The 23,552-nt window shown below is 55.2% G+C and overlaps 1 protein-coding gene across 1 annotated transcript; it reads right to left on the bottom strand.

The window, feature by feature from the left end:
- Positions 1–2,910: 2,910 nt before the first annotated feature.
- Positions 2,911–18,539, bottom strand: LOC101553017 (complement receptor type 2). Its single transcript, XM_055127260.1, has 19 exons — positions 18,428–18,539; positions 14,737–15,123; positions 13,798–13,986; positions 13,622–13,721; positions 13,438–13,520; positions 12,475–12,882; positions 12,186–12,362; positions 12,022–12,112; positions 11,748–11,824; positions 10,765–11,172; positions 9,954–10,041; positions 9,675–9,757; positions 8,875–9,270; positions 7,870–8,055; positions 6,730–6,918; positions 6,265–6,288; positions 5,518–5,593; positions 4,069–4,174; positions 2,911–3,336 (listed from the first exon to the last, which is right to left on the bottom strand). Exons 1-18 carry the CDS (start codon positions 18,483–18,485, stop codon positions 4,084–4,086), a joined length of 3,111 nt encoding a protein of 1,036 aa, XP_054983235.1. The 5' UTR covers positions 18,486–18,539; the 3' UTR covers positions 2,911–3,336; positions 4,069–4,083.
- Between the last annotated feature and the right edge of the window lie 5,013 nt (positions 18,540–23,552).

The following is a 23,552-nucleotide window of genomic DNA, read 5'->3' as shown; positions in this document are numbered from 1 at the left end:
TTGTCACCCTGACGGCCGAGACAGGGTAGTTCCAGGAAGCCACCCCCAGGCCTGCTGGGCTGGAGCAAGCCACCCTGCTCAGAGTGTGGACTGTCCCACCTCGAGGTCTGTCTGGCTCCCCGCTTCCAGCACTGACCTGTCACCATCTCAGTCCACACCCAGAAGCCCTTGAGGAGCAGATGCAACTCCAGAGACCACTGGAGACAACAAGAGACCACGGGAGAGCATCACAGACTCCAGAGACCATGGGAGACACAGGAGACCACAGGGCACCTCCAGAGACCACAGGAGACACCAGAGACCACAGGAGACCACAGACCATAGGGCATCTCCAGAGACCGCCAGAGACCCTGGAAACCTCCAGGTCCGTCTGCTCTCCCTGTTCAGCACCAGGAGACTGAGGAGCAGGTCCCAGTCAGAGGCGACAGCTGCTCCCATCCCCGCCTCCACTAGCTCCTCCCGCCCCCACCTTCCCTCTGTACCCTGTTCCCTGGCGTCTCTGTGGGCCCTCCCCCGACACTGCCCCTGCCCCTTGATCCCTGTGTTTTACCCTGGGTGGCTGAAGGCAGCAGGAGCAGTGACAAGGCAGCCAGGAGGGCTGCGGGACAGAGAGGAGAGGCTCCCATCCCAGTGACCAGCTGATCCAGGAGCCAAGTGTCTCTCTGTAGGTGACCCAGCATCCAAACTCGTCTGTCTGTCCGTTGCTTTGTCCTTCTGCAGGGAGCCCCGACTGAGCTCTGGGAACCTGTGGTCCCGTCACAGAGCTTCTCAGCTGTGAGGGACTGGCCGACCGACCACAGTTTCCCCTTCCTGGGCGGGGATCGTAGCCTTCAATTTGCATCCTTTTTGGAGAGTCCCACTGCCACCCACAGCTGCCAGCTGCCCTCTGAGACCTGAGGCAGTGTCCCGCCGGCCCCTTTGTCTAAGTTCCCATGCCCAGTGGTCTGCACATGCTGAGACTTGCTTTGGAGTCCAGGGGCCCTGCGCTTCGGCTCCAGTGCCCGCTAGGCCTGCGCACAGGTTCTACAGTCTGGGAGTGCATGTGGGGAGTGCTGTAGGGTATTAGCACGAGGATGCAGGGACAGACCAGCCTGCTGTGCTCTCAGAGAGGGCTACCCACTGCTCTCTCCAGGCTGGAGCAGAGCACTGGTGCAGGGCTGACACAGGTCCTCCTGGGGCATCCGGTGCCCCACAGTCCCTCCTAGGGGCCAGGAGTGCATCGTGACCCCGAGTGGGCCAGGCCAGATGGATGCCTTTCCTGTGGGAGCTTTGCTTTCTTCCCTAGAGAGGAAAGAACCAGGGAATGGAGGAGCTTTGCTGAGACAAGGAGGTGAGGGGGCAGGGAGGGACACTCAGGAATGGGGTGGACAGGGTGGCTTATGCCTCTCACTCCCCGTGCTCCACCTGACCCCTCATGTGCAGGAGGGAGACAAGCCTGGGTTTCCAGTGCTGTGATCAAGAGGTCCCCGGGAGCAGCAGTGCAGGAAGGGCCAGGGGCTCCTAGAGGCCCCAGGAGCAAACCCTGGATTTGCTGCTGAGCGGGGAGCGAGGCTCATCGCTAAGCCCGTGGCGCCTTCAGAATAGCTGGTGTTAAGGAGAGGGCAGAGTTTCAAAGAGGCATGTGCATGCTTGTGAAACCCCACAAAGCAAGGCTTCGGCTTTAGCAAGTGGGAAACAATCCCCAACTTCCCACCTGTTCTGGAGCCAGGAACCAGATGCGTTTGGAATCTCCCTATTTTCCCTTTGGGAAGCCCCTCTCTCTTCTAGAGCTGCTCGGGGTTTAGCCCCTGCTTTGCTCCTTGGTGCTGGTGGGTGGCTCTGCGAGGGGCCCAGGGCTTGGGGCCCAGGCTGCATCTCAGAGCTCCCGCACTAGGTGCCGCTAACAGCCCTGTGGTCCATTTCCGCAGCTCCGGGACAGCCGGTGCAACCTGGCAAGGGCTTGGCCACAGCGTGACCTGGTCAGTAGGGCAGTTGGCTGTGGGTCTTTAAGGGTGTCGAGGGGCAGCATCTATGCTGTGTGGGGTGTAGGATGCCACTGTGGGAGCACCTGCCCAGGAAGGCACCAGCCAGGAAGGCAGATGAGGGAGCAGGTGGCAGAGGGTGAGGTCTCGTGGCCCTGATAGGTAAACTGCACCCTCTGCTCTCTGCACTGTGTGGTTGGTGTCACAATCAAACCCAGTCTGTGGTCTGGCCTGAGTGCGTCTGTGGGATGAGAGGGGCAGCGCTGGCTGAGCCGCAGAGAAGCACCACAGCTGCGCATGTGGCAGGAGGCCAAGGGGGCAGAGCTTGGGGAAGGGTCAGGCGGGGAGGGACTAAGGTGGGGGAGTATGAGGGAGGGTTGAGGTGGGGGTGTGTGGAATGGGGGGAGATCAGGGTGGGTAGAGGAGAGCAGAGGGGGACTGTGTTGTGAGGGATAGTGGGGATTGGGGAAGGTCAGGTATGGGTGACCTACGAGTGCCGGTGACTGTGGTCTGGGTCCTTCCAAAGGGACAGAAGGGACAGGAAGACCACCATGTTATGTGACTTCTGCATGTGCGAGACACAGAAACATGCTGACCTTTTGGGAACACGGTGACGAACAGCAGAGCACAGTGCCCTCACCAAAGAAGGGCAGGGCGTGGCCTGAGGTGGGGAGTGTGAGGCACTGTGGATGGTGGTGTCAAGCTTGGGGAGCTGTGATGGAAGAAAGAAGGCCTGTGTCCCAGCAACATTAAGACACATCAGGAGGGTGCTGCTGTAGAGATGGGGGACTGATGCCCCAGAAATCAAACTATAAAGCCAGAAATACATCTCTCACATGAGTTCTCAGACTCAGAAAAGAGCTAAGTCAGGTCAATGCATTTTTTTAAAGACCACATTTATTCGCATGACTAAGATCCACACTATTTGGCAGTGATTCAAACCCTTTACAAACTGCCATGGAACACTGAAGCTTGAGGTGTAAATTGAAAGTTGGAATTAAAACACGGCTCCTGGAGTTGAAGGTGTGCTTGCTGCAATCAGTGCGTGGTCATGAAAAGGCAGAGAATGTCATGTGAAAAGCCCAGTGGAGTGAAAGTGAAGGTGAGATTTACCCCTCAGACCGCGGGCACAGCTGCCACAGCTCCTAGAGTGCTTCGCTGCGCCAGGCATTCACGAGCAGGTAGCAGTGAGTGGTTACAGGCAGGAGGATCCCTCATCATCCCAGAACTGCCTTCCCGTGAGATCGTGAGATGCCTCCCCACTCTGTGGGAGTACATCGGGGTGGCAGAGCCAGGGCAGGTGCAGACCCACAGGTGCCAGGTGGCAGGGACACACCATCTCCTCTGTGTGCGCCGTGGGTCAGGAGCCAGGAGTCTGGAACAGATGGTTGGGACCCCATAGGAGGCTGCCCACAGAGTGCCTTCCCAGGCCCCCAGGCCTCTCCCTGTAGGCAGAGGTGGGCAGCCACCATGCTGGGAGACCCCCACCTCCACAGCTAGCCAGAGTTGAACAAAGAAAGGGAATTTGCAGGGAGGTGGCAGCCCCGAATGCGGCTGGGAGAAACCCCATTCATCAGTGCAGAAGGGGCTCCCGGCACTCTCTCAGAAACAGGACGAATGGAACCAACGCGAGCCACCTCAGCCAGACACTGGGCTTGCTCCTAAATGTGCTGTGGCCCCTGCACTCTCTGTGCTGCTGCTCAAGTCCCCAGAAAGGCCTTGAGGCTCCTGTTCATCACAGAAAAGTCTAAGGAGAGCTGCCCTGGAGCTGCCCCTTCCACCTGAGCATGCACACACACACACACACACACAAATGCGCACACACACATGCACACACACTGCACATAGCGCAAACATGTACATATGCACACATATGCATACCACACCTGGTGCAAACACACAAAGGTACACACATGCATGCACACAATGCACACTGTACCTAGGGAAAACACACAAATATACACTCCTGCATATACACGCACACACAAGCACACACATGCACATACTGGGCCCCCTGGTCTTGTTCTGCCACTGAACATACAGTAGGCCTCAGCCCTTCAGAGCACAGTTATGTAAGTGAAACATACTCAAATGCAAGTGGACGTACCAGGTTGTCTTCTGATTAACTTGCTGGGTCATAGGGGCCCATGGAATAGACTTCTCGTGTTTCTAAGTTGAGGTCTTCTTTAGGTCTGGCATTCGTATAATAATTGCTTAATGGAAGAGAAGGCGCAAGAACAAGGAAAAGTAATTCATTGACCGTTACTCCTGCAGAGTGCGTACTTACTGTGTCCCTGACACCGGTGTAGGGCATGTGCTTTTCACGCATGAATTTATTTTGTCTTGAGCATGTCCTGAACTAATTGCTATAGGGCACATTTTGGAAATAAAACATAATTATGATTCCCAGCCTGAAACGTATGGAAAGAGAGGAAGGATTCAGAGTGTAGAGCATTACTCATCCTCACGGCCCCCAGAGGGGCTCTCAACCAGAGTGAGGCAAGAAACAAAGCTCTGGGCTTGGGAGACAGTGCAGGGCTAGGCCGCCTGCCTTACGTATGTGTGCCCAGGGATGATCCCCGTCACCACATCCTCGGGTCCTAACACTGAGTAAGTGCCCATGTTGGCTGAGTCTCACTGAAAGTGGCTAGTGCCCCTTGAGCACTGCATGGAAGCAAACTGGGGGCACATGTGCAGCCACGATAGCAACTGGGGCAAGGCAAGGGAAGGAGATAGAGACCACATTTTCTATTTATTTGAATCACTCATTATTCTGCACTAAAATTATCTGTTGACATCCTGTGAGGAAAATATAAGAGACTTCCCACTTTTTCCTGAAGACCATGGTCTCCCCGAATTCTGGGAAACAATCCCCAACTTCCCACCTGTTCTGGAGCTCCACCTGCACCCACCCTTCAACCATAGCCCCTGGGCATTACCTCCACGGCATTATCTAACCCTGGACTTGGGCCTCTATCCTGGGCTTGTTGATGAACTCAAAGCCTGATCCACAACGCACATTTTCAGCTCCTTTACAACACAGTATCTACCTACTCCTCTCCTCTCTCACTGCAGCACCCTTGCACACTTCCCCCCTCACGGCAGAACTCCTGCACACTCCTTCCTGTGTGTTCTACCCCCTAAGATAGCTGTTACAAACATAGATTCTAGCTTTAGAGCCAGGGAGGGGGGCACGGAGACTCTCCCAAGGTTGCTGTAGCTCTCCCCGATATCCCTGCACTACTGGGCACAGTGACCTCCCTCATAGCATCCCCCCAGGCTGTGAGAGGTGAAGGTGGCACTTGCTATACGGATGCTGCCCTGGGACACAAGGATGCCACCAGGTCCTGCCTCAAACAGGCCTCCTGGACCAACTGAGGCGGAGGCACTGTGGGCACCTTCAGTGGGGCCTGGGCCAGGGTGGTGGAGCAGCTCCCGAGAAGGTGTGGTAGCTCTGCTGGGTGCGGGCAGGGCAGTCCCTGTATCTCATTGTGGTGATACTCTCTACACACTGGGATCCTCTGTAGTTTCAAGCCAGAACCACCCTCGAGCTCACCGTTCTTTGTGCTTTAGGATCATGCAGAAGGTGACGACAACCAAGCAGAAGAGAAAGACGAGGCCTGCAGACAGACCTGGGAGGAGGAGAAGGCATGTGGACAGTGGCGGGGGTGGGGCTGCATCTGGTCCTGGCTTCCTCGGAGCACAGGGACATCATGCCCAGCAGCACCTGTTCCTCAGAGTCACCATCCCAGCCCTCTGAATGACCATGCCCCAACATCGTAGGTCACAGAGAATGTCAGCACTGCACCCACATCACACACCATGCATGATATGACATCAGCACCGTGCACACATCACACGTCATAGGACACTGACACCATGCCCCAACTTTGCAGGTAATAGAGGACGTCAGGACTGTGCCCACATCACAGTCACCTCAGCACAGCACCCACATCACATGTCACATGTCATAGGATGTTGGCACTGTGCTCATGTCACACATGATATGATGTCAGCACTACACCCATGTCACACATCACAGGACATCAGCACAGTGCCCCTACATTGTAGGTTATAGAGGACATGGCACTGCACCATGTCACAGGACATCAGCCCAGGGAGCCAGCCCCTGCCTCAGCACATCTCACACCCTGACCCGGAGCTGATGTCCATTTGCTTCCCAGCTCACACCCCCAGCTAACCCTCTGCTCGGGTTCCACACTGCAGGTGCCACAAGGAACGCAGACCCGTCAGGTCAGTCCACCGTCACGAAAACATTCTTCTAGCTTTACCGAGCACTTACCGAAAAGAACAGGAGCAAGTGGCCCTGGGGAGACAAGTTGCGAGGGTGTCAGTGGGGTTGCAGGCTGGACTCTGCCCCCGAGGCCCCGCTACTGCGGGGCTCTGCCCCCGCCTGCTTCTTATGTCGGAGTCAAGCCAACATAAGGGTTAAGCCTTGTCCCATAAGAAAGACAAGCCCCAGACACTGAACTCCATAGCCGAGACCAGTGGTCGAAGGGTCTCGACGGGTGTCAAACCCTTCAACTCTAGCTGCAGCAAGAAGGCTGTCTCAGCAGCTCCACACAAAGCAAGGCTTCGGCTTTAGCACTCAGGTCCCACGGTCCCTGCCCCTGCCTTTTCCCCCACTGTCCCAGTCTGGAAGGTCTGGGGCATCTACCCACACCAGGTTTAACTCCCAGACTCCCTGTCCTCTGCAGCCCAGGCCTGCAGGAACCCCACACATGGCCGGAGCAGGGCTCAGACCTACCCTGGGACCTGCACACAGCCAGGGGTGGGTTCCAGCCGCGGTCATCCTCACACTGGCTCTGGGAGCTGCCTTCCAGCGTGTAGCCATCCGCACACTCCACAGTCACGATGGCCCCATACTGGTAAGTTCTCCCGGGCTCCAGCCCCCGCTGCACGCCCTCCACCTGTGCTGGGGAGCTGCAGTTCACCTCTGCAATGACAAGAGCATGAACTGGACCTGCACACAAGTCTCCCACGGCCCCTCAAAACTGCAGACTTCCTCCCTCAGAACTGTAGGCCCCCTCCCTCAGATATGCAAACCCCCCTCCTTCAGACCTATCCACGCCCCCATACACACACTCCCACTTGACCAGCACAGGCTTTGTGACGGTGTCTCAGAGAAGATAGGGCTGCAGTTCCCTCAGTGTCCCTCCCACAGACCCAGCACCTCACATGCATGCATGTCACACAGACACACAAGACTCTGGCCTCTTTCACCTCAGCATAGAGTTAAAAAGTGTGAGATTCTAGATCCAAATCCAAACTCAGGGCTTGCTGCTCTGAACATGACTATCTGTTCATCTATACTGCAGGGCCCACGTCCTGACAGCCTGTCTATACTGTGGGGTTCAGGTAACACCTGGATACTGCAGGACTCCTAGAATTTGCTGGCTGTCCGGACTGCAAGGACAGTGTTCAGTGGCTCTCTGGAAGTGACTATACGCAGTATCAGGAGTGCGTGCTGGTCATTCTTTATGGAAGAATGGAACTAGTTGATGAAAATGACACCCTAAAATTTTTCTACCAAATGTGCATCATCCCATACCACACAGAGAAAATCCTTGGATGATTGCTGCACTTTTTGTTGTAATGGCTACACACGCATGAACATATACACATACATAGTCACACACATAAACACTCACACGAGGCAAAACTGTGACCACAGTGTGATTCACTCTGTGGCTTATAATTCACGTGTAATCCCAGCAACTGACAGTCTGATTCATTTCTATTCTTGGTTTTCAGATTGATCAATGGATCTGTCCAGTTAACCTGACTAGTTCTACTGTCTCCAGTGACCCAGCGAGGTGACAGGCTGCTCTGGGTCCTAGAGCAGAACTGAGTGTGTGCTGGGGACCTCAGGGCCCATGGAACCCACCTGTGCAGGATGGGATGGGCTGGCTCCAGGTCCCGGCCACTGTGCACACCAGCAGCTCGGCCCCCTCCAGCAGGTAGCCTTGATCACAGCCGTATAGCACTGCCATCCCAGGAGGAAACCAGGCTCTGTCCCCACCAGTGTGGTTCCCATTGGGGATCAGGAGGGGACGAGGACAATCCCGAAGGGCTGAGGAGCAACAGGAGAGGTAACAGCAGAGAGAAGATTGTGCGCTGTCCACAGGGAGTGGGAGAGGCTGGCTCAGGACAGCATCTGCCAGGTGGGACCAGAACTGGGGACTCGACAGTCCTGGACAGGGTCTGGTCTCAGGGGAAGTGTCTGGGGAGGATTCCAGCACTGGGCCTGGTCCCTGCTGTGTTCCTCTCAGGGCAGGTCTTAGCTCTGAGCAGCTGCACCCGCTTCCAGTGGCAGCTGCTTACAGGGCTGTGGATCCCCAAGAAGGAGATCCTGGGAGCTGGGCTTGGAGCCAGGATTAGCACTGCCCACTGGTTTCTGTTGTCTGGGTCAGCACCAGAAGAGACCATCAGATGGGGCTCAAGAATGACCCAGGGCTGGAGAGAGGGTGCAGGGTCAGTGCTTGCCTGCAGGCAGTGACCCCACTTCAATTCCCAAAGTCATGCAGGGTTCCTGGCCCCCACCAGGAGTGCTCCTTGAGCACAGAGCCAGGAGTCAACCCTGAACTGATGCATGTAGCCGCAACTAAAACAAAACAGAGCCAGAACAACTTGATGTTCAACTTTGCTCTCTGGCATCCCCGAACTTCTATTTCTGGTCTTGGGTATCAGTTTATCACGGTTGATCAAGACTGCACATTGGCACCTCAGCCTGTGCATTTCTCTCATTTTCTGTCAGTGAGGGTGGCAGAGCGAGACCTCCCACACTTAGAGGCACCTTTGACCCACAGCACCTTGGCTGCACCTGGAGGGTGGGGGCAGGTGGGGAAGGGAGGAGGCCACGCAGGTTGCCCTCACCCTCGTGTCTTCTTACCTCTCTTGATGCAGGTGGGCACAGCTGGTGCCCACGTGTTGTTCGGCTGGCAGCGGATGACCTGGCTCCCATTCATAATGAAGCCGGGGTCACACTCCACGTGCACCGTGCTGTGGTGAGGGTATGCTGCACGGGGCCCGGGCTGCAGGTGCCCGTGTCTGACCTCAGGTCTAGGACAGGACCGTGCCTGGGGCACCTCCAGGCACTGGGGGGCAGGGCCACTCCAGGTCTCCTGACCTGCTGCTGCATGGCCGCCACACTGCAGGCTCTCCTGTCCCTGAAGGTGGAAGCCTGGCTCACACACATAGGTGATGCGGCTTCCATAGGGAAAGGTGCTGGCGGCTCCCCCGGAGTGCTTCCCGTGGTCTATCAGGGGTGGGGGTGGACACTGCAGAGCTGTGGAGAGGTGGATGAGCTGTGCCGAGCTGGACACCAGGGGCTATCAGCCAGCACGGAGATTCAGGTGCTGGCACCACTGTCAGCTTCCAGGTCTCCGAGTCTGTGCTCTGCCCTTACTGTGCCGCCTTATTAAGTGTCCACTGCAGGACTGATGCACGCCCAGACCCGCCTTATTAAGTGTCCACTGCAGGACTCGCCTTATTAAGTGTCCACTGCAGGACTGATACACACCCAGACCCAGGGAGAAAGTGCAGCACAGGGAGGGCAGGACCCCCCACAGAGGCTATCCTTGTTCTCAGCAGCAACTCAAGCATCTGTAGACCCACAACATGCTCTTCCCATCCAGCTCCTGCATTCTGGGGTCTCCTGGCTTCATTCCACCCGCTGCCTCTTGGGCCTACCTTCGCAAAGCGGGACCCTCTGGAACCAGACCCCTTGCCCGGTGTCTTCACACTTTCGATGAGCAAACCCAGTCTGGCGGAACCTGGACAGAGGTCACACTTCATTGTCTCTCCTGTGGCCCAACCTCAAAGCACTGGGCCCTCTCAGGCAGCACCGTGGGCAGCAGTGACCCCAGCTACAAGAGGATGATGCTCACTCCGGAAGGGTAGCAAGCCCCAGTGCTTGTGGGGTGAGGGAGCCCCGTGTTTCCAGTGTCACATGAGGATGCAGGGACTCACCCATCCTGACAGGATGCATTAGCAGGGACCACATGGGCCCCAGGCGGAGGCTCTTGGCTGGTGTCCCCCATGGGCTGGCATTGTGTTTCTGAGGGAGAAAGTTGGGTCACAACTGCTGGACATCAAGGACACTGCAAGTGTGGTTAGAATGACTTCCCACTTTGGGAGACAAGTGCTGGAGGGACTGGCTTCCTGCCACTATGTGACCTGGCTCTCAGGAGTACCCCTCCAGTGGTCAGGCCAGTACCTGCTCCACTGCGCGCTGACTCTACAGGAGCTCCAGGGCTAGTGGGCAGCCTGGGAGGATGCCAGCACACAGGGCAGCAGGTCAGAGTTATGGACATGGCAGTTCAAGTCCTAGGGGCCGCAGCCATGAAGCTACAGCCACTGCTCAGAGAACAGGGCCTGGGAAATCTCTTTCAATTGACAAAGTCTCTCCCAAACCTCAGATAACCATTGCCAGGAAGCAGGCTCAGAGAACACGCTACACACATGTCATATGAGCCACTCACATGGGACAGGAGCCACACACACAGGACAGGAGTCACATGGGACATGGGACAGGAGCCACACACATGGAACAGAACACACATATGGGACAGAGAACACACATACACGGACACACAATAAACATGGGACACATGCCACATACATAGGACATACACCCATATATGGGACACATGCCACCCAAACATGGACATGGGATATGTAGCACATAGCACATGCTTAATGCACAGAGAAACACCAGCACATGCTACCCATGTGTCTTGTGTCCCATCCAAGTCCAGTGTGGGGGGGACAGGGCTGCTACCTCGCTCACAGACAGGCATCTTGGGGTCCCAGGAGCCACCAGGCCCACAGCGTATCTGTGTGCTGCCCTTCAGAGTGAATCCAGGCTTGCAGGCGAGCACCACGCTGGCGTTGTATGAGTAGGGGGTGTCCTGGCCAGACACCATGTACCCATTGTCCACGTGGACTGGTGGGCAGAGCGTGGTAGGGAGGGAGAGTCTGCAGGTGGGGGCTGGCGCACTCCACATGCCCCCGGCCTGGCCGGCACTAATGCAGCGCAGGGTGTGCTCCCCGACCAGGGAGAACTCCACGCCTCTCTCCGGCCCAGGCTGGCATTTGTAGGTGACTGTAGTTCCGTAGGGCACCTCTGCCGAGGGGCTCCCCGTGTGTGTCCCATTGTGGATGCGAGGTGGTGGTGGGCAGGTGACCTCTGGGAAGAGAAGGAGGAGTGGAATAAGTCCAGGGCAGGAGCACGGCAGGAAGGAGCTGTGCTGGCCGCTGCTGCTGGCCAAGGGATGTGGTGGGCGGCGTGGTTAGGTCCAGCAGCAGCCCACTCTGCACGTGTGTGAGATCTGACTCAGACGACCCCAGGTCATGGGGCGTGCAGTGGGCATGGCTGAGAGTGGATGTAGTAGCTGCCACAGTAGCGCCAGGTGTAAGTGTCCTGGGAGCAGTCAGTGAACAACGGTGCTCGGAGCGACAGTGAGTGTCAAAGGGCTTGTGTCAGGCTTCTCCAGGCCCATCTGCACCCAGTCCTCACCTCTGGAGGGTGCTGCCCCGTGCGCAGCTACCCCTGCCCGGCTCAGGCCAGCATGGCCTCAGAAGCAGGAGACACAGGACACACCCAGAGATGGCTGAGGAGGATCTGCTGACCCTTGAACCCCGTTGTCTTCTCGGTGAACTCACAGTGAGGACGGGGTGGAGACTGCCGGCCTCACGCTGAAGAGGGAGCCAGCCAAGGACAGGTTCTGGGCCAACACACAGCACACAGACCTGGCCACTCACCTCTGCAGAGGCGCTCCTCCACGAACCACAGCTCAGTGCCCTGGCACGGCTGATAAACGCTGTCGCCCAGCTGGAACCTGCATCAGAGATGGCTGTGGGTGGTCAGCTCAGTGAGGCCAGAGCCAGGGCAAGGAAGTGGGCAGCACCAGGGGTCAGAGGAGAGGATGGCATGGCAGGGCTGCTGCCTTCCAGCCTCAGGCACTGGGGCAAGCAGCCGTGCCCTCTGCATTCCACAAGTCCAGGGGATAGAGGGAGAGCCCAGCTAGCCACTCACCCCTCACCACAGGAGCTGCTCACGGGGGTCCTAATGAAATGGCCTTGGGGTCTTTGGAATAGCCGCGCCCCATTGGGCCTGCACTCGGCCTCTGGGGAAAAAAACAGGTGAGTTTCAGCCCCCGGCAGCTGGGGGCACTGCATGGAAAGCGAGAGGGTAGGCACCTTGGCACTGGGGGACAGCGGGCATCCAGAGCCCATCAGGGGAGCAGTGGACGGTTCCCGCTGCCGCCAGCTCAAAGCCGGGGTCACAGGTGTAGCTCACGGAGGTCCCTGGGTCATAGTGGAGAGCACCTCTGCCTTCATGTCGCCCGTTGGGGACCTGGGGGGGTTCCAGGCATGCTGGAGGAGGGGAGGCATGGTGAGGCCACCACTCTTCCAGAATCACCCACAACCCTCCACCCAGGTGTTCTCTGCAGTCCCCAAGCTTCTGTGGGGGTTGGCGCACACTCACGTTTCTCACAGAGGGGGACTGCTGGGTTCCAGATGCCACTGGCCTGGCAGCGTGCCCTCATGCTGCCCTTCAGGGTGAAGCCAGGCTTGCAGGTGAATAGCACTGTGTCATTGTATACGTATTGTTCCTTGAGCCCTGCAGACACGTAGCCCCGGGAGATCTGGGGTGGTGGGCATGGCTTGGTGGGCACCGACAGCTCACAACGTGGCGCTGGCCCATTCCAGATGCCCTGGTATTGATGGTCAGCGATGCAGCGGAGGGTGGCCTCACCGATGAGCACGAAGGTCACCCCTGGCTCTGGGCCTGGGTCGCAGGTATAGGAGACGGTACTTCCAAGTGGGGAGCCCGTGTTGGGGCTGCCTGAGTGCTTCCCGTGGAGAGCAGGCGGTGGTGGCGGGCAGAGGATTTCTAGAGGATCCGGGATGGAAGTGCTGCAGCTGTGGGCCCCAAGTGTCCCAACAAGGGGCCCCCACAGCCCAGGCCAGGTGGCAATGGGCTCCAAGCTGCCAGCTCTGATGACCAGAGGCCCTGGGCTTGCTGGGGACAAGCACAGAGCTTGGCCTCTCTCCAGGTCCCCAGGCTCCACACTCCGTGGTCACCCTTACAGAAACAGGCCAGCTTAAATCACTGTCAGGGGGCAAGCCCAACCCCCCCCCCCACCACCACCACCGCTCTGGGGTGAGGTGGAAAGTCCCAGGCCTAAAATCCCAGAAGCCAGTGGCTTAAGGTCCCAGAAGACACCTGCCTTTTGCCAGCACCTGGAAAAATCCCAGAATTTCTTTGGGACTAGGAACTAAGCTGGAGGCCAAACAGAGATTTGCCATGTGTCTCCACAGTGAACTTCCACCCAAGTTTTCCAGGATTCAGAGGAGCCCCAGTTACTGAGGGCTCTGGGAGGCACATCCTGGAGTCCCGCCCCAGATTCTGCAGGGGGGCACGGGAGCCACGAGTACCGCAGTCTACCTTCACACACAGGCATCTTGGTCCAGGCGGCCTGCTGCTCATTGATGACACAGGAGCTGGTGGGACTCCCGAGGAGCCTGTACCTGGGGGGCAGGGTGAGCAGAGGCCACAGACTGGACTTCTGCTGTCTCTGCTCTCAGCCCTCTTCCTGCTGCTCTCAGGGCCAGACTCCACCCCCACTCACCCTTCCTCGCAGGAGAAGCTTGCGATGGAGCCAGGGCCAAGGCTGGGCGGCTCCTGTACCCGTCCGTGGAGAAGGGGTGCTGGGGGTCGACACCGTGCCTCTGTGGAAGCAGTTGGGGTGAGCACAATGGCCGGTGCCTGGACTGCCCAGGACGGGGGAGGACAGCGTCTTGCTACCTTCACAGGTGGGCAGGGTTGCGCTCCACTCTCCAGAGGACAGGCAGCTGATGGTCTTCGGGCCCACCAGCAGGTAGCCAGACTGGCAGCTGAAATTCACAGAGAAGCCCGGGGCAAAGCTGCCCACTGTTTCCCCCGTGTGCCGTCCATGGCGGAGGTCCGGGAGTGGAGGACACTCCATTGGTAGGTCTTAACACACAGGAGAGAGGTCATTAGGTGGGTATCACAGGTCAGCTGCATGTCCACTCAGCACACGTGTGAATTCATGCAGATGAACACATGACACATGAAACACAAGTGCACATAAAGGATACATTGCTTCACACACGACACACAAGTGCACATGCACATCACATGGTTTCACACAGATGCACACAGAAATACACATGACATATGACATACACAAATCACATGTGTGACATCCAATTTCACACAGATGCATTCATGGCACATAAGTGTATATACATGACATGTTGCTTCACACAGATGTCCACACATGGCACTTTTGCACAGATAAACATGCTATGCTCTTCTGGAAGGAGTTACACCCTTTGGGTGCAATCCCTGTGGAACCTCACACTAGCATCACTTAACAGGAGCCCCTTTTGCTGTCTTGCAAAGCCCCTGTCAGTGGGGCGGGCTCACACTCGCAGGCTGGCTGGGAGACAGTCACCCATGTCCCCATCTGCCCTGAGGCTACAGTACGGCCCTGAGGAGGGGGCATCTGGACCTCCAGGAGTGAGGTAGGAAGTGACCCTCCACCCCTTTCTGCACCCATAGCTCATCCCAGCCCCAATCCTTGTCCTCATCCTGTCCTTGCCCTTCCCGATTTGCAGCCCTGCTCCATCCCTGCCACCCTCCTCCCCATCCTCATCTCAGTTCCCATCCCCACCCTCATCCTGTCCCTGCCCCACCCCAGTCTGACCCGCCTGCACTCACCACTCTCACATACAGGCAGAGCTGAGGGCCCCCACTTGCCACTGGCCCGGCACCAGACAGTTCTATGGCCCTTCATGGTGAAGTTGGCATTGCAGGTGAATGTCACAGAGTCGCCATGCCTGTATGGGGGCCGAGATTTTCTATCCCGGTATCCCCCGGGCACCACAGGCTCCTGACACAGGATGTTCTTTTTGACTTCGCAGACTGGGGGAGCTTTGTCCCAGGACCCGGTCCCATTCTTGCTGACACAGATCATGGTTGCCTCTCCAATGAGGCGAGAATTCAAGAAGCATCTGTACTTCAACACGGAATTCAGAGGAAACTGTTCTCCTGGCTGGTAGCTGTTGTAACTATAGGGGACTGCAGGAGGTGGGTCACAGTGAGTGCCTGGGAGGGAAGAAGCACACATATGGGTGCTAGGCTCAGGATGGCAGGTGCACCCATGGCACTCCCAGGGAAAGCCCAAACCCCGGACTGCGGCGGTGGCTTCTCCTGACCATGCTCCATTGGCTCCCAGCTCTGGCTAAACATGCAGGGAAGGGAGGTAAGCCAACATGGTGGTCGGACTCACCGCTCAGAAAGGTGCTTTTCAGCATCAGCTCAGGCCTGACCCCTGCACCTCTTGTCAAGCCAGCTGGAGACAAGGGTCTTTACACTGGGTAGCAATGCCTTCCTAGGAAGGAGCCTGGCCATGCTGTGGGGATCCTCTGGGTGTCCCTAGTGGGCTGGAATGAAGGCAAGGTGGCCCTGGGTCCAGGCTGTAGTTGTGGACTGCCCATGTGTGCCCAGATCGTCAGAACCTTCCGCTAGAGGTGAGAGGATGGGGCCGGAACCACCCCCATCCACCGAGAGGGCCTTTTCTCCTGCCCACGGCCATCAGCACCAGTCTGGCCTCAGTTTTCCCTGACTGCACCAATGTGCACTCCCACACCCTTTCACCAACATGCAGCCACGTGACTAGAGCATGTTTCTTTCTCAGTACCCAGGAAGGCTTCGTACTCCCGCTTGGCCCAGGAGAGACTCAGACCATGGATTTGAATTTTAGAGTTAGCAGAAGGGAACATTGGCCGGAACCATTACTGACTCAGAAACAATCTGGAGGGGGGGGGTCCAGGAACGTCAGGAGGATCAAGAGCTTTAGAGAAGTTCCAGGGAATTCAGGGACAGCCAGGGCAGACTCGAGGTCAGGCCAGAGGCCCCACCCTTCCTGTGCAGCTGTCATGACCTTCTTAGCTTTGACCTTCAGAAACAAACCAAAGCAGGGCCTACTCCCTGGAATAGGCAGGCAGAGCAGACAGGCATCTGAGAAGTGGAAAAGCACCTTTCCGAGCATTTCAGGGAGACGATGGAGCTGTGCCACCAGCTGAAAGCCATGTGAGAGAACTCAAGCCCAGTGACAAGCCCTTTCCACACGTCATGGGGCACCAGGTACCACCGAGGTTTCATGCAATTGTCAGTGCCATGTTCACAGACATGTGTGCCAGGAGACCTCATGTGTGCCAGGGTTGGCCTTGCTGATGGCCTCCCCAGGCTCCTGCGGGGCCAGAGCCCTGGCCTGAGTGGTCAGCGCAGGACCTGTGAGACAATCTTGTGCACAAGGGAAGGGAAGCAGTTCTGTGCCTCCCCGTAGGAGGCCTCGGCCTTCAGTGGCAAGGAAAGTGCCCACATGCTCAGTCATGACAGGGTCTCCAGACGAGGCTCCTCTCTGGGGGAGAGGAAGTAGTTTCCAAGGCCCGGAGTTCCCTTAAAGCCATGTGCTGTGTTCCTAAGGCTGGCTCTGAAGTGGGAACCAAGTGTGACCAGCACACCCCCCTCCCAACCATGACAGTAGCCCTGTCACGCAGCTCCCTGGCTCTGGCCACAGGGAGTGGAATAGACACCCCTAGTCCCACCGAGAACACTGAAGGGCACTTCAGAAGCTGGTGGGAGACATGGTACCTTGTCATGGACTGGGAGGTGCAACGCTGTGTGAGACAGAGCCGTGGTTCATGACTCACTGTCCCAGGAGGACTCCAGGTAACCAGGATCCTGGGCCGGCAAAGCCACAATGTGAGGGCTGTATCCTCAGGGGCGCGGGCAAGATGGGCCCCAGAAGACACCAATAAACATGGATGAAGGAGATAAGCAGGGCAGGAGGTCAGTGGGACAGTTGTGGGAAGGGGCCTGGGAGGAGGCCCTTCATCACAGGGGATGAATGTCCAGGACATAGGTACCCAGAAATAGCAGGGGTCCTAGGCCACAGAAGATGAGGGTGTCATCCTGAGTGGGTGTGGACACTGCTCCCGGGCATCTGGACTTCCTGTGTGTGGGGAGAAAGAGACTAGGGCAGAACCAGCAGTAGCATCAGTGTCCAGACAGCCCTGGGCCTGGGAGGGACACAACAGGACTCTGAATATGGGTCAGTCACCTCTCTGCACACCGGGCCCAGGAAGGCCAGGCTTTCCCTGGAGCCAGCGGGGCTGTCATCCTCTGAGAGGGCATCCAGGGTACGGCTTGTGTGTGTGAGTATGAATGTGTGCAAGAGGGTGAGTGTGTGGTGGGGAGAGTGAGTGTGATACACTTGTATATTTGAGAGTGTGTGAGAGCCTGAGTGCGTGTGTGAGTGTATAAATGAATGTGTGCGATGGTGATGGCATATGTGTAGAACGTGTGTGGTCTCTGGCAGGGTGTGCTGTGTGTATCCGAGCATGGAGCTCCTTCCCTGTGGGATAGACACATTCTGAACAGGTGGTGACATGCTCCCGCTGGGCTCTCTCAGAAAGTACCGTTGGGCCCAAGCCCCCAGATCTGGTTCAGGGAGGGCCTGCGCGGAAGGGGGTGTCCAGAAGTGCTTGGAGTAAGTGCAGATTATGGGTCGTGCGGCAAAGTGCAAACAGACAGAAGGCTCAGGAAGGGTCTGGGCACAGCAGCCAGAGCACTGAAACAGAAGTAGTGGCCAGCGCTGCAGTGCTCTGGAGTCCGGCTGCTAGAGCCTCGTGGTGAGGCGCTGGCTCCTACAGGGCAGGAAACGAGCCGGGAGGGTGGAAGCTGGACCAGAGTGAGCTGCAGACTGCTGCTGCCACTGAGCCGGCTCCAGAGCAGGCAGAGACAGCACCCTTCTGCTGGAGGGACCAGGCCCGTCCCTCTCCTGGCCCAGTGCCTGGCAGAGGTCCCCGAGAAGGTGGTAAGTACACATGTCACAGGGCAGAGCAGGGGCCAGAGGGGTCCGGTCAGTGCGGTGATGTTGAGTCAGAGAAAGGGCCTGTGAAGGGCTTGGGCCGTCTCCCACAAGAGACCGAGACTGACACGCAGGTGTCATTGGTCCCGCTGGCAGTGCCCACGGGCCAGTGCCACTTTAGGGGGGTCAGGCTGAGTGCGGGGCACTCCGGGCTAGTCCAAACTCGCTCAGTTCTCTGGTTAACCGGAGGCGGTTCTCCAGGAGAGTCAGGCCAACTCTTCCAGGTGAAATCCAGCCTCCTGCCCATCCACTTCCCTCAGCTCCAGCCCCCATGTCCGCATGCATCACCCCGGGACTCAGGGCAGCGGCGAGGTCGCGGCTCCCGGGGGCGGGCGCGGGGCCCGGGGTGGGGTGGGGGGGTGGGTGTGGGGGGCACGGCGGCCCGGTCTGTGGTGTTCCTGCTTTGCATGACGGCGCAGAGCCCTTGCACCGCCCCCCTAACCCGCGTGCCCCCCGCGCTCCCGGTCGGCTCACCTAGGACGTGCGGCGCGCTGAGAGCCAGGAGGACCCAGAGCAAGCCCGCAGAGCCCATGCCCGCGGCAGCCTCGGCGGCGCCGTGGATCAACCCGAACCTGCAGGGCTCCAGGGGCCGGAGCGGGGGCTGCCGGCAGCCCGCGGGGTTAAGAGGAGGCAGCAGCAGGTGCTCCGCGCGCGCCGCTCCCGGCGGGGCAGGGCCGGGCGGGGGCCGGGGCGGGGCCGGGGCGGGGCGGGGCCGGGGCCGGGGCGGGGCCGGGCTGAGGTGGCGGTCCTGGGCAGGTCATTGCTCAAACTTAACCCTCAACCCTCGAATCTTCCAACTGTTACAACCCAGAGCATCCACTTCAGAGAACTCAAGCAGAAGGTCCACGGACGAATACTCCCTTTGCTGACCAGCAGCGCTCTCCTCCACTCCACTCCGAACTGTTCTGTTCTTTTGCATCCACCACATTCATTTCGAAAGCTACTGACTGATATTTTCAATCCTTAGGGAAGCAAGTTCTCCTAGGAAACTTTGAGTAGCACCCATCTTTGTTAAGCCCTTTTGCATTTGAAGTATTTTTCAAAGAAGAGTTGTAAGAATACCACAAAGGATTTTAACCCACTCTCCAAAGACTGACATTTGATTTGATTTTCTTGATTACTCTGTTTCTGTTTCTCTGTAGATAGTTCTAGGTAGATGTAACTATACAGCAGTCTACCCAGTCCTGTGGTGGATATGACAGTGGAATCACCGTGATGCAACTGTAATCAGATCTGTTGCTTGGCAATGCTCAGGCTCCCCATGATCAAGGCTGCCAAGGCCCCCCAGCTCTGTTGGTATGGCGGAGGCATGTGGTGCCTGGGATCAAACTTGGGTCCTGGAGCATGCAAAGTCCATCTGCACTCAGCCCCTTTGTACAGCCTCTCTGGCCCCAGAACAACTTTTAAAATGTGACAATGCACTGTAACAAAAGGTCCAAGCATTGCGTTATAGCAGGAATAAACCCTACTTGTCCAGTGATCCTTGCTTTGGGACTGGGTGGCAGCTAGCAGGGTGCAGGCTGAAGTTACTCATGAGGGTGCTTCAAACCTGACTCACAGTTTTGTAGTCTGGCCACAGTTGTTGGGTTTGTCCTTATCTGCAAAGGGCTCCTGTCAACAGGGGAACACAAGAACACAGGAATAGCCACTAAGGCCACTAGATTTTTGTAAAATGGGCATCCCTTTAATTCCAGCTTCAGTGTCGGGAGAAGCCGGGTGAACACAGAAATACACATGAGATATTTGTGGAGAGGGGGTCACCGTGCACACTCGGATCTCTGGCATTCTAGGAGACAGGGGTAATGGGCTGCCCCAGAGGACGGAGAGCAGACAACAGGACTCTTCTCCACTTTGCTGCTCCCCAGCCCTCTTAACAGATATGCTGAAGTTTGACCAAGCCTCTTCCTCACCCCTACATAGTCACAGGACTTGCTGTTCAGCAGCCCAGCTTTTTCAGGACATGGAGGTCGATGGGAAGGCGCTCCAGCTCCCTGTCTTGCAGTAAAGAATCACTCTGGGTACACTCATTTTCCTGTTACTGGAAGTTTATCTTCAGTGCAGATTCCTAGAGGTGGGTTCTTGAAGTAAAATATGTGAATTTAGCACTGCTTGTCATACTGATCTGAGCCCAAAGCAACTGTTTTAGGAAACCATCTCTCCCCACACTGCTCCTGCTCCTTCTCCATGCAGAGGAAGCCTTCGAGCTGTCTGATGACCTCATGTCCACTCCCTTCTTCATCTCTCCTCTCTCCTCTTAGGGGTCTTCCTGTCCTATCAGATTTGCCTGCATCCGTGTCCTCCCATCACCTTCTGCTTGCCATGGCCCCAAGCACCTTCATTGGTTTTGATGAATCTGCTCATCTGTGCCCCAGTGTGAGACTGTGCTGAATGCAGAATCATTTGTCTTTGGTTTGTTCTTCTGTGACCAAGCCCTGATTCAGGGACGATGCCTGGCATGTGGTTGACCTCCAGTAGAATGTAGACAAGTGATGAACACAAAAACCTTGGGGGGCTACACGGGATGGGCCCCATGGCATATGTGTGGCACTCAGAACTCTTGACAAATACGCAGAAAAGATGTGGGACTAGGTATGCATGATAAAGACGTGGCACACATGTGGCACTCGGTATGTGTGACAGATATGCACACGTGTAACAAAGATATCGCAATGTGTTCAAGAGGCAAAGTCCAGAACTGAGTTTTCCCAGAGGGTCCAGTATTCAGATCTGCCCTTTCCTGGACTCAGTGTGGTGGCTCCTACAAGGACACTGTCCAGTGTCAGGAGGACCAGGTTCTACCAGGAATCTTGGGACTGTGCTGGTGAAGGGCTCCCCTTCTCCAAAGGAAGCTCCTTGATGGGGCCATCAGTTGTTCACAGTTGACACAAGTGTCAACTCTGAAAATAGTCATTAAAATGAATAGCCACAAATTCAGCCCTACCACCACCCCTTTTCAAAAATTTGAGTCACATGTGGTGGTATTTGGGACACTACTGGCTCTGTGCTTGGGGTCACTCCCAGCAGTGCTTGGTGGACTGTCTGGTGCAGGGACGGGATGTGCTCTCCCCTGAGTCATCACCCAGTCCTTTTAAAGGGGTGTGGTCATGGGAGGCAAAGCCAACTGTGATATATATGTGTGCTGTTTGTTTCAGAGGCTGAGGGAAATGCACCCAGCATGTCTGCTGGGCAAGTGAGCCTCCACGGAACCACACCGCTGTCCAAAAACCCCTTTTAGTTAGTAAATACAAGGAACTTCTGCCAGATAAAGGTAGTTGAAAAAACTCTACAGTAAATATGTTCTCAATGGTGAATTGCTTGAGGCCTCACTTCCATCCACATTAGATACTTCTGGAAAATATGCCTGAGAACAAATCTCACACAGCTTGTAAAGGGGCTTTTGGAGAAAATAATCAAATGTTATTTATAAGCATTAAACATGACTGAAGTAAGTAGATAAAAACATCAGTGGTAAAAACTCCATAAAGAAATGCATCTCCACAAACCAATCTATGGCCTCAATGCATCTTCCCTGGTAACTCAACTCCATTTCCTTAGAGTCTTTCAGCGCGATTTTCAATCCTGGAAAGAGAAGCAAGTATTTTAGTGGCATTTGTTCTGTTAGGATCAAGGCATAGGCTTTTCATTATGGGAAGCTACAGAGGCTTCAGCAAAAGAGAGGATCTTCAGCAAAAGAGAGAAAAATCTCTCCTATGAAGTCAAGTTACAGGCTGAATCCTACACCTTTCACCCTGAAATATGTCCAAATGGATGCAGGCTAAAATATGGAAGTATTTATAAGAAATATAAGTATTTTTATATTTGAAGTAGGAAAGTATTTCCTATAATAGGTATAGAAAATTACCCCTCCAAATAAGACTGATGAATTTATGCTAAAATTAAGAACTTCAAGCAAAAATCCCCACCACGAAGAGAGAATAAAGAAAAGATCTCAGAAGCCTCAACAGGGCCTACCCACAAATACGACCTCCTCTCAGATAAAGAATTCAGAGAGGAAATCTTGAGGATAGTCGACGTACTCAAAGCAACCATGGAACAGACTTCCAATAAAATTAAGAACTTCATTCATTAGAAGATGAAATAATGACCCAAACCATATAAACAGCACAAGAGAGTTGTAACAAATATAACTAAAATTAAGATTATTATAGACTATGTAAAGAACTTCTACATGGCAGTTAGTTTAAAATTCCCGTATACCAGGGCTAGAGTGATAATAAAGCAGATAAGGTGCTTGCCTTCCATGAGGTTGACCTGAGTTTTATCCCTGGTACCTTGTATGATACCCTGAGCCTGCCAGGGGTGATCCCTAAGCACAGAGCTAGGAGTAAGCCCTGAGCATAGTCAGGTGTGGGCCAAAAACAAACCTAAAATGTCCCTATAAAATGAACAAAAGACCTGAGCCCACCCTTACTTATATTATAGCCTTAGTAAATTTGGGCAGATTGTTCCACTACAAACAACTCTGAGACTATGTGTGTGTACTTGTGTGTGTGTGTGTGTGTGTGTGTGTGATGTATATATATCTTTGTCTATCCATATGAGAATGTACAATCAGGATATATGTCAGGGCAAAATAAAAAGAGGAAGCCAGCTGGGCACTGTGGGAGTAAGGAAGAATTTAAGTTTTGTTTCTGAATGCCTTTTTTTCTTTTTGGATCGCACCCATCGATGCTCAGGGTTTGCACTTGGCTCTGCACTCAAGAATTACTCCTGGCAGTTCTTGGGGGATTCTGGGGATTGAACCCAGCTGCGTGCAAGACAAACACCCTACCGACTGTAGCTCTGGCCCCTCTGAATGCCTTTCGAGTCACTGAGAACTGTAATTAACTAGGATGGCTAGAATAGTGAAATTAGGTAATAGAATGATTCCAAGAACATAGAAGATTCGCAGTCCTTATGCATTGCTATGTGAATGTAAAATTGTGTGCGTACACATTCGGGTAATTCAGAAAATATTTGGTCTTTCAGATGATCAAGTCCAATAATGTTGCTCCCATGGATCGGCCTGAGAGCATGAAACCCTGCAAGCATGAGAAGACTGAACTGAAGTTAGCAGCATTCTCCTTAATAGGAAAGAGGTGGGGACTGCCCAAACCAACAAGCCAATAAGTGGATAAAAAGTTCATGCTGTAAAATGTTATTTTCCTACAAAAAGAAAAAAAATACTAGCAAAGATTATGAGTAGAAAGACCCCTGGGGACACACAAAGTCCACTGGACTGCAACATTCCATTAAAATGCATGTCCATGGCAGGGAACTCACAGGAAAAGAAACAGAGTAATTACTTCTTGATGAAAGGATGTGATGACTAATGGTCAGTGTGCTTCTTCTCCAGCCTGGAAGACAGTCTAATATCAACTATTGCTTGAATTTGTGAATGTAGTAAAACCATTGCATTACTTGCTTGGATAGATTTATTGCATTGTGTTAATTATCACCCAATAGAGAACACTGTTTAAAAATTAAAATACATGAATTTTAGTGGCTTTGCTGGCATCTCCTTGAAGATTTGGTTGTGACTCTGAGGAGCAGGGCCAATGGGTGAGTTGACATAGAAATGGCTGTGGGGTGGGTGTGG

Source organism: Sorex araneus, chromosome 2 (assembly GCF_027595985.1).
Source record: "Sorex araneus isolate mSorAra2 chromosome 2, mSorAra2.pri, whole genome shotgun sequence".
Taxonomy (NCBI): Eukaryota; Metazoa; Chordata; class Mammalia; order Eulipotyphla; family Soricidae; genus Sorex; species Sorex araneus.
Note: the sequence above shows the minus strand (reverse complement) of the source record. Positions and strands in the feature narration are given on the sequence as shown.

What these genes read in the sequence shown, in the direction of transcription:
- LOC101553017 (XM_055127260.1), bottom strand. Translation starts at nt 18,485, where the DNA reads ATGGGCTCTGCGGGCTTGCTCTGGGTCCTCCTGGCTCTCAGCGCGCCG. An exon ending in GAGGGTCCCGCTTTGCGAAG is followed by an intron (nt 9,271 to 9,674) that starts GTAGGCCCAAGA and finishes ACCTCTCCACAG; the next exon opens with CTCTGCAGTGTCCACCCCCA. An exon ending in GCCCATCCCATCCTGCACAG is followed by an intron (nt 6,919 to 7,869) that starts GTGGGTTCCATG and finishes TTGTCATTGCAG; the next exon opens with AGGTGAACTGCAGCTCCCCA.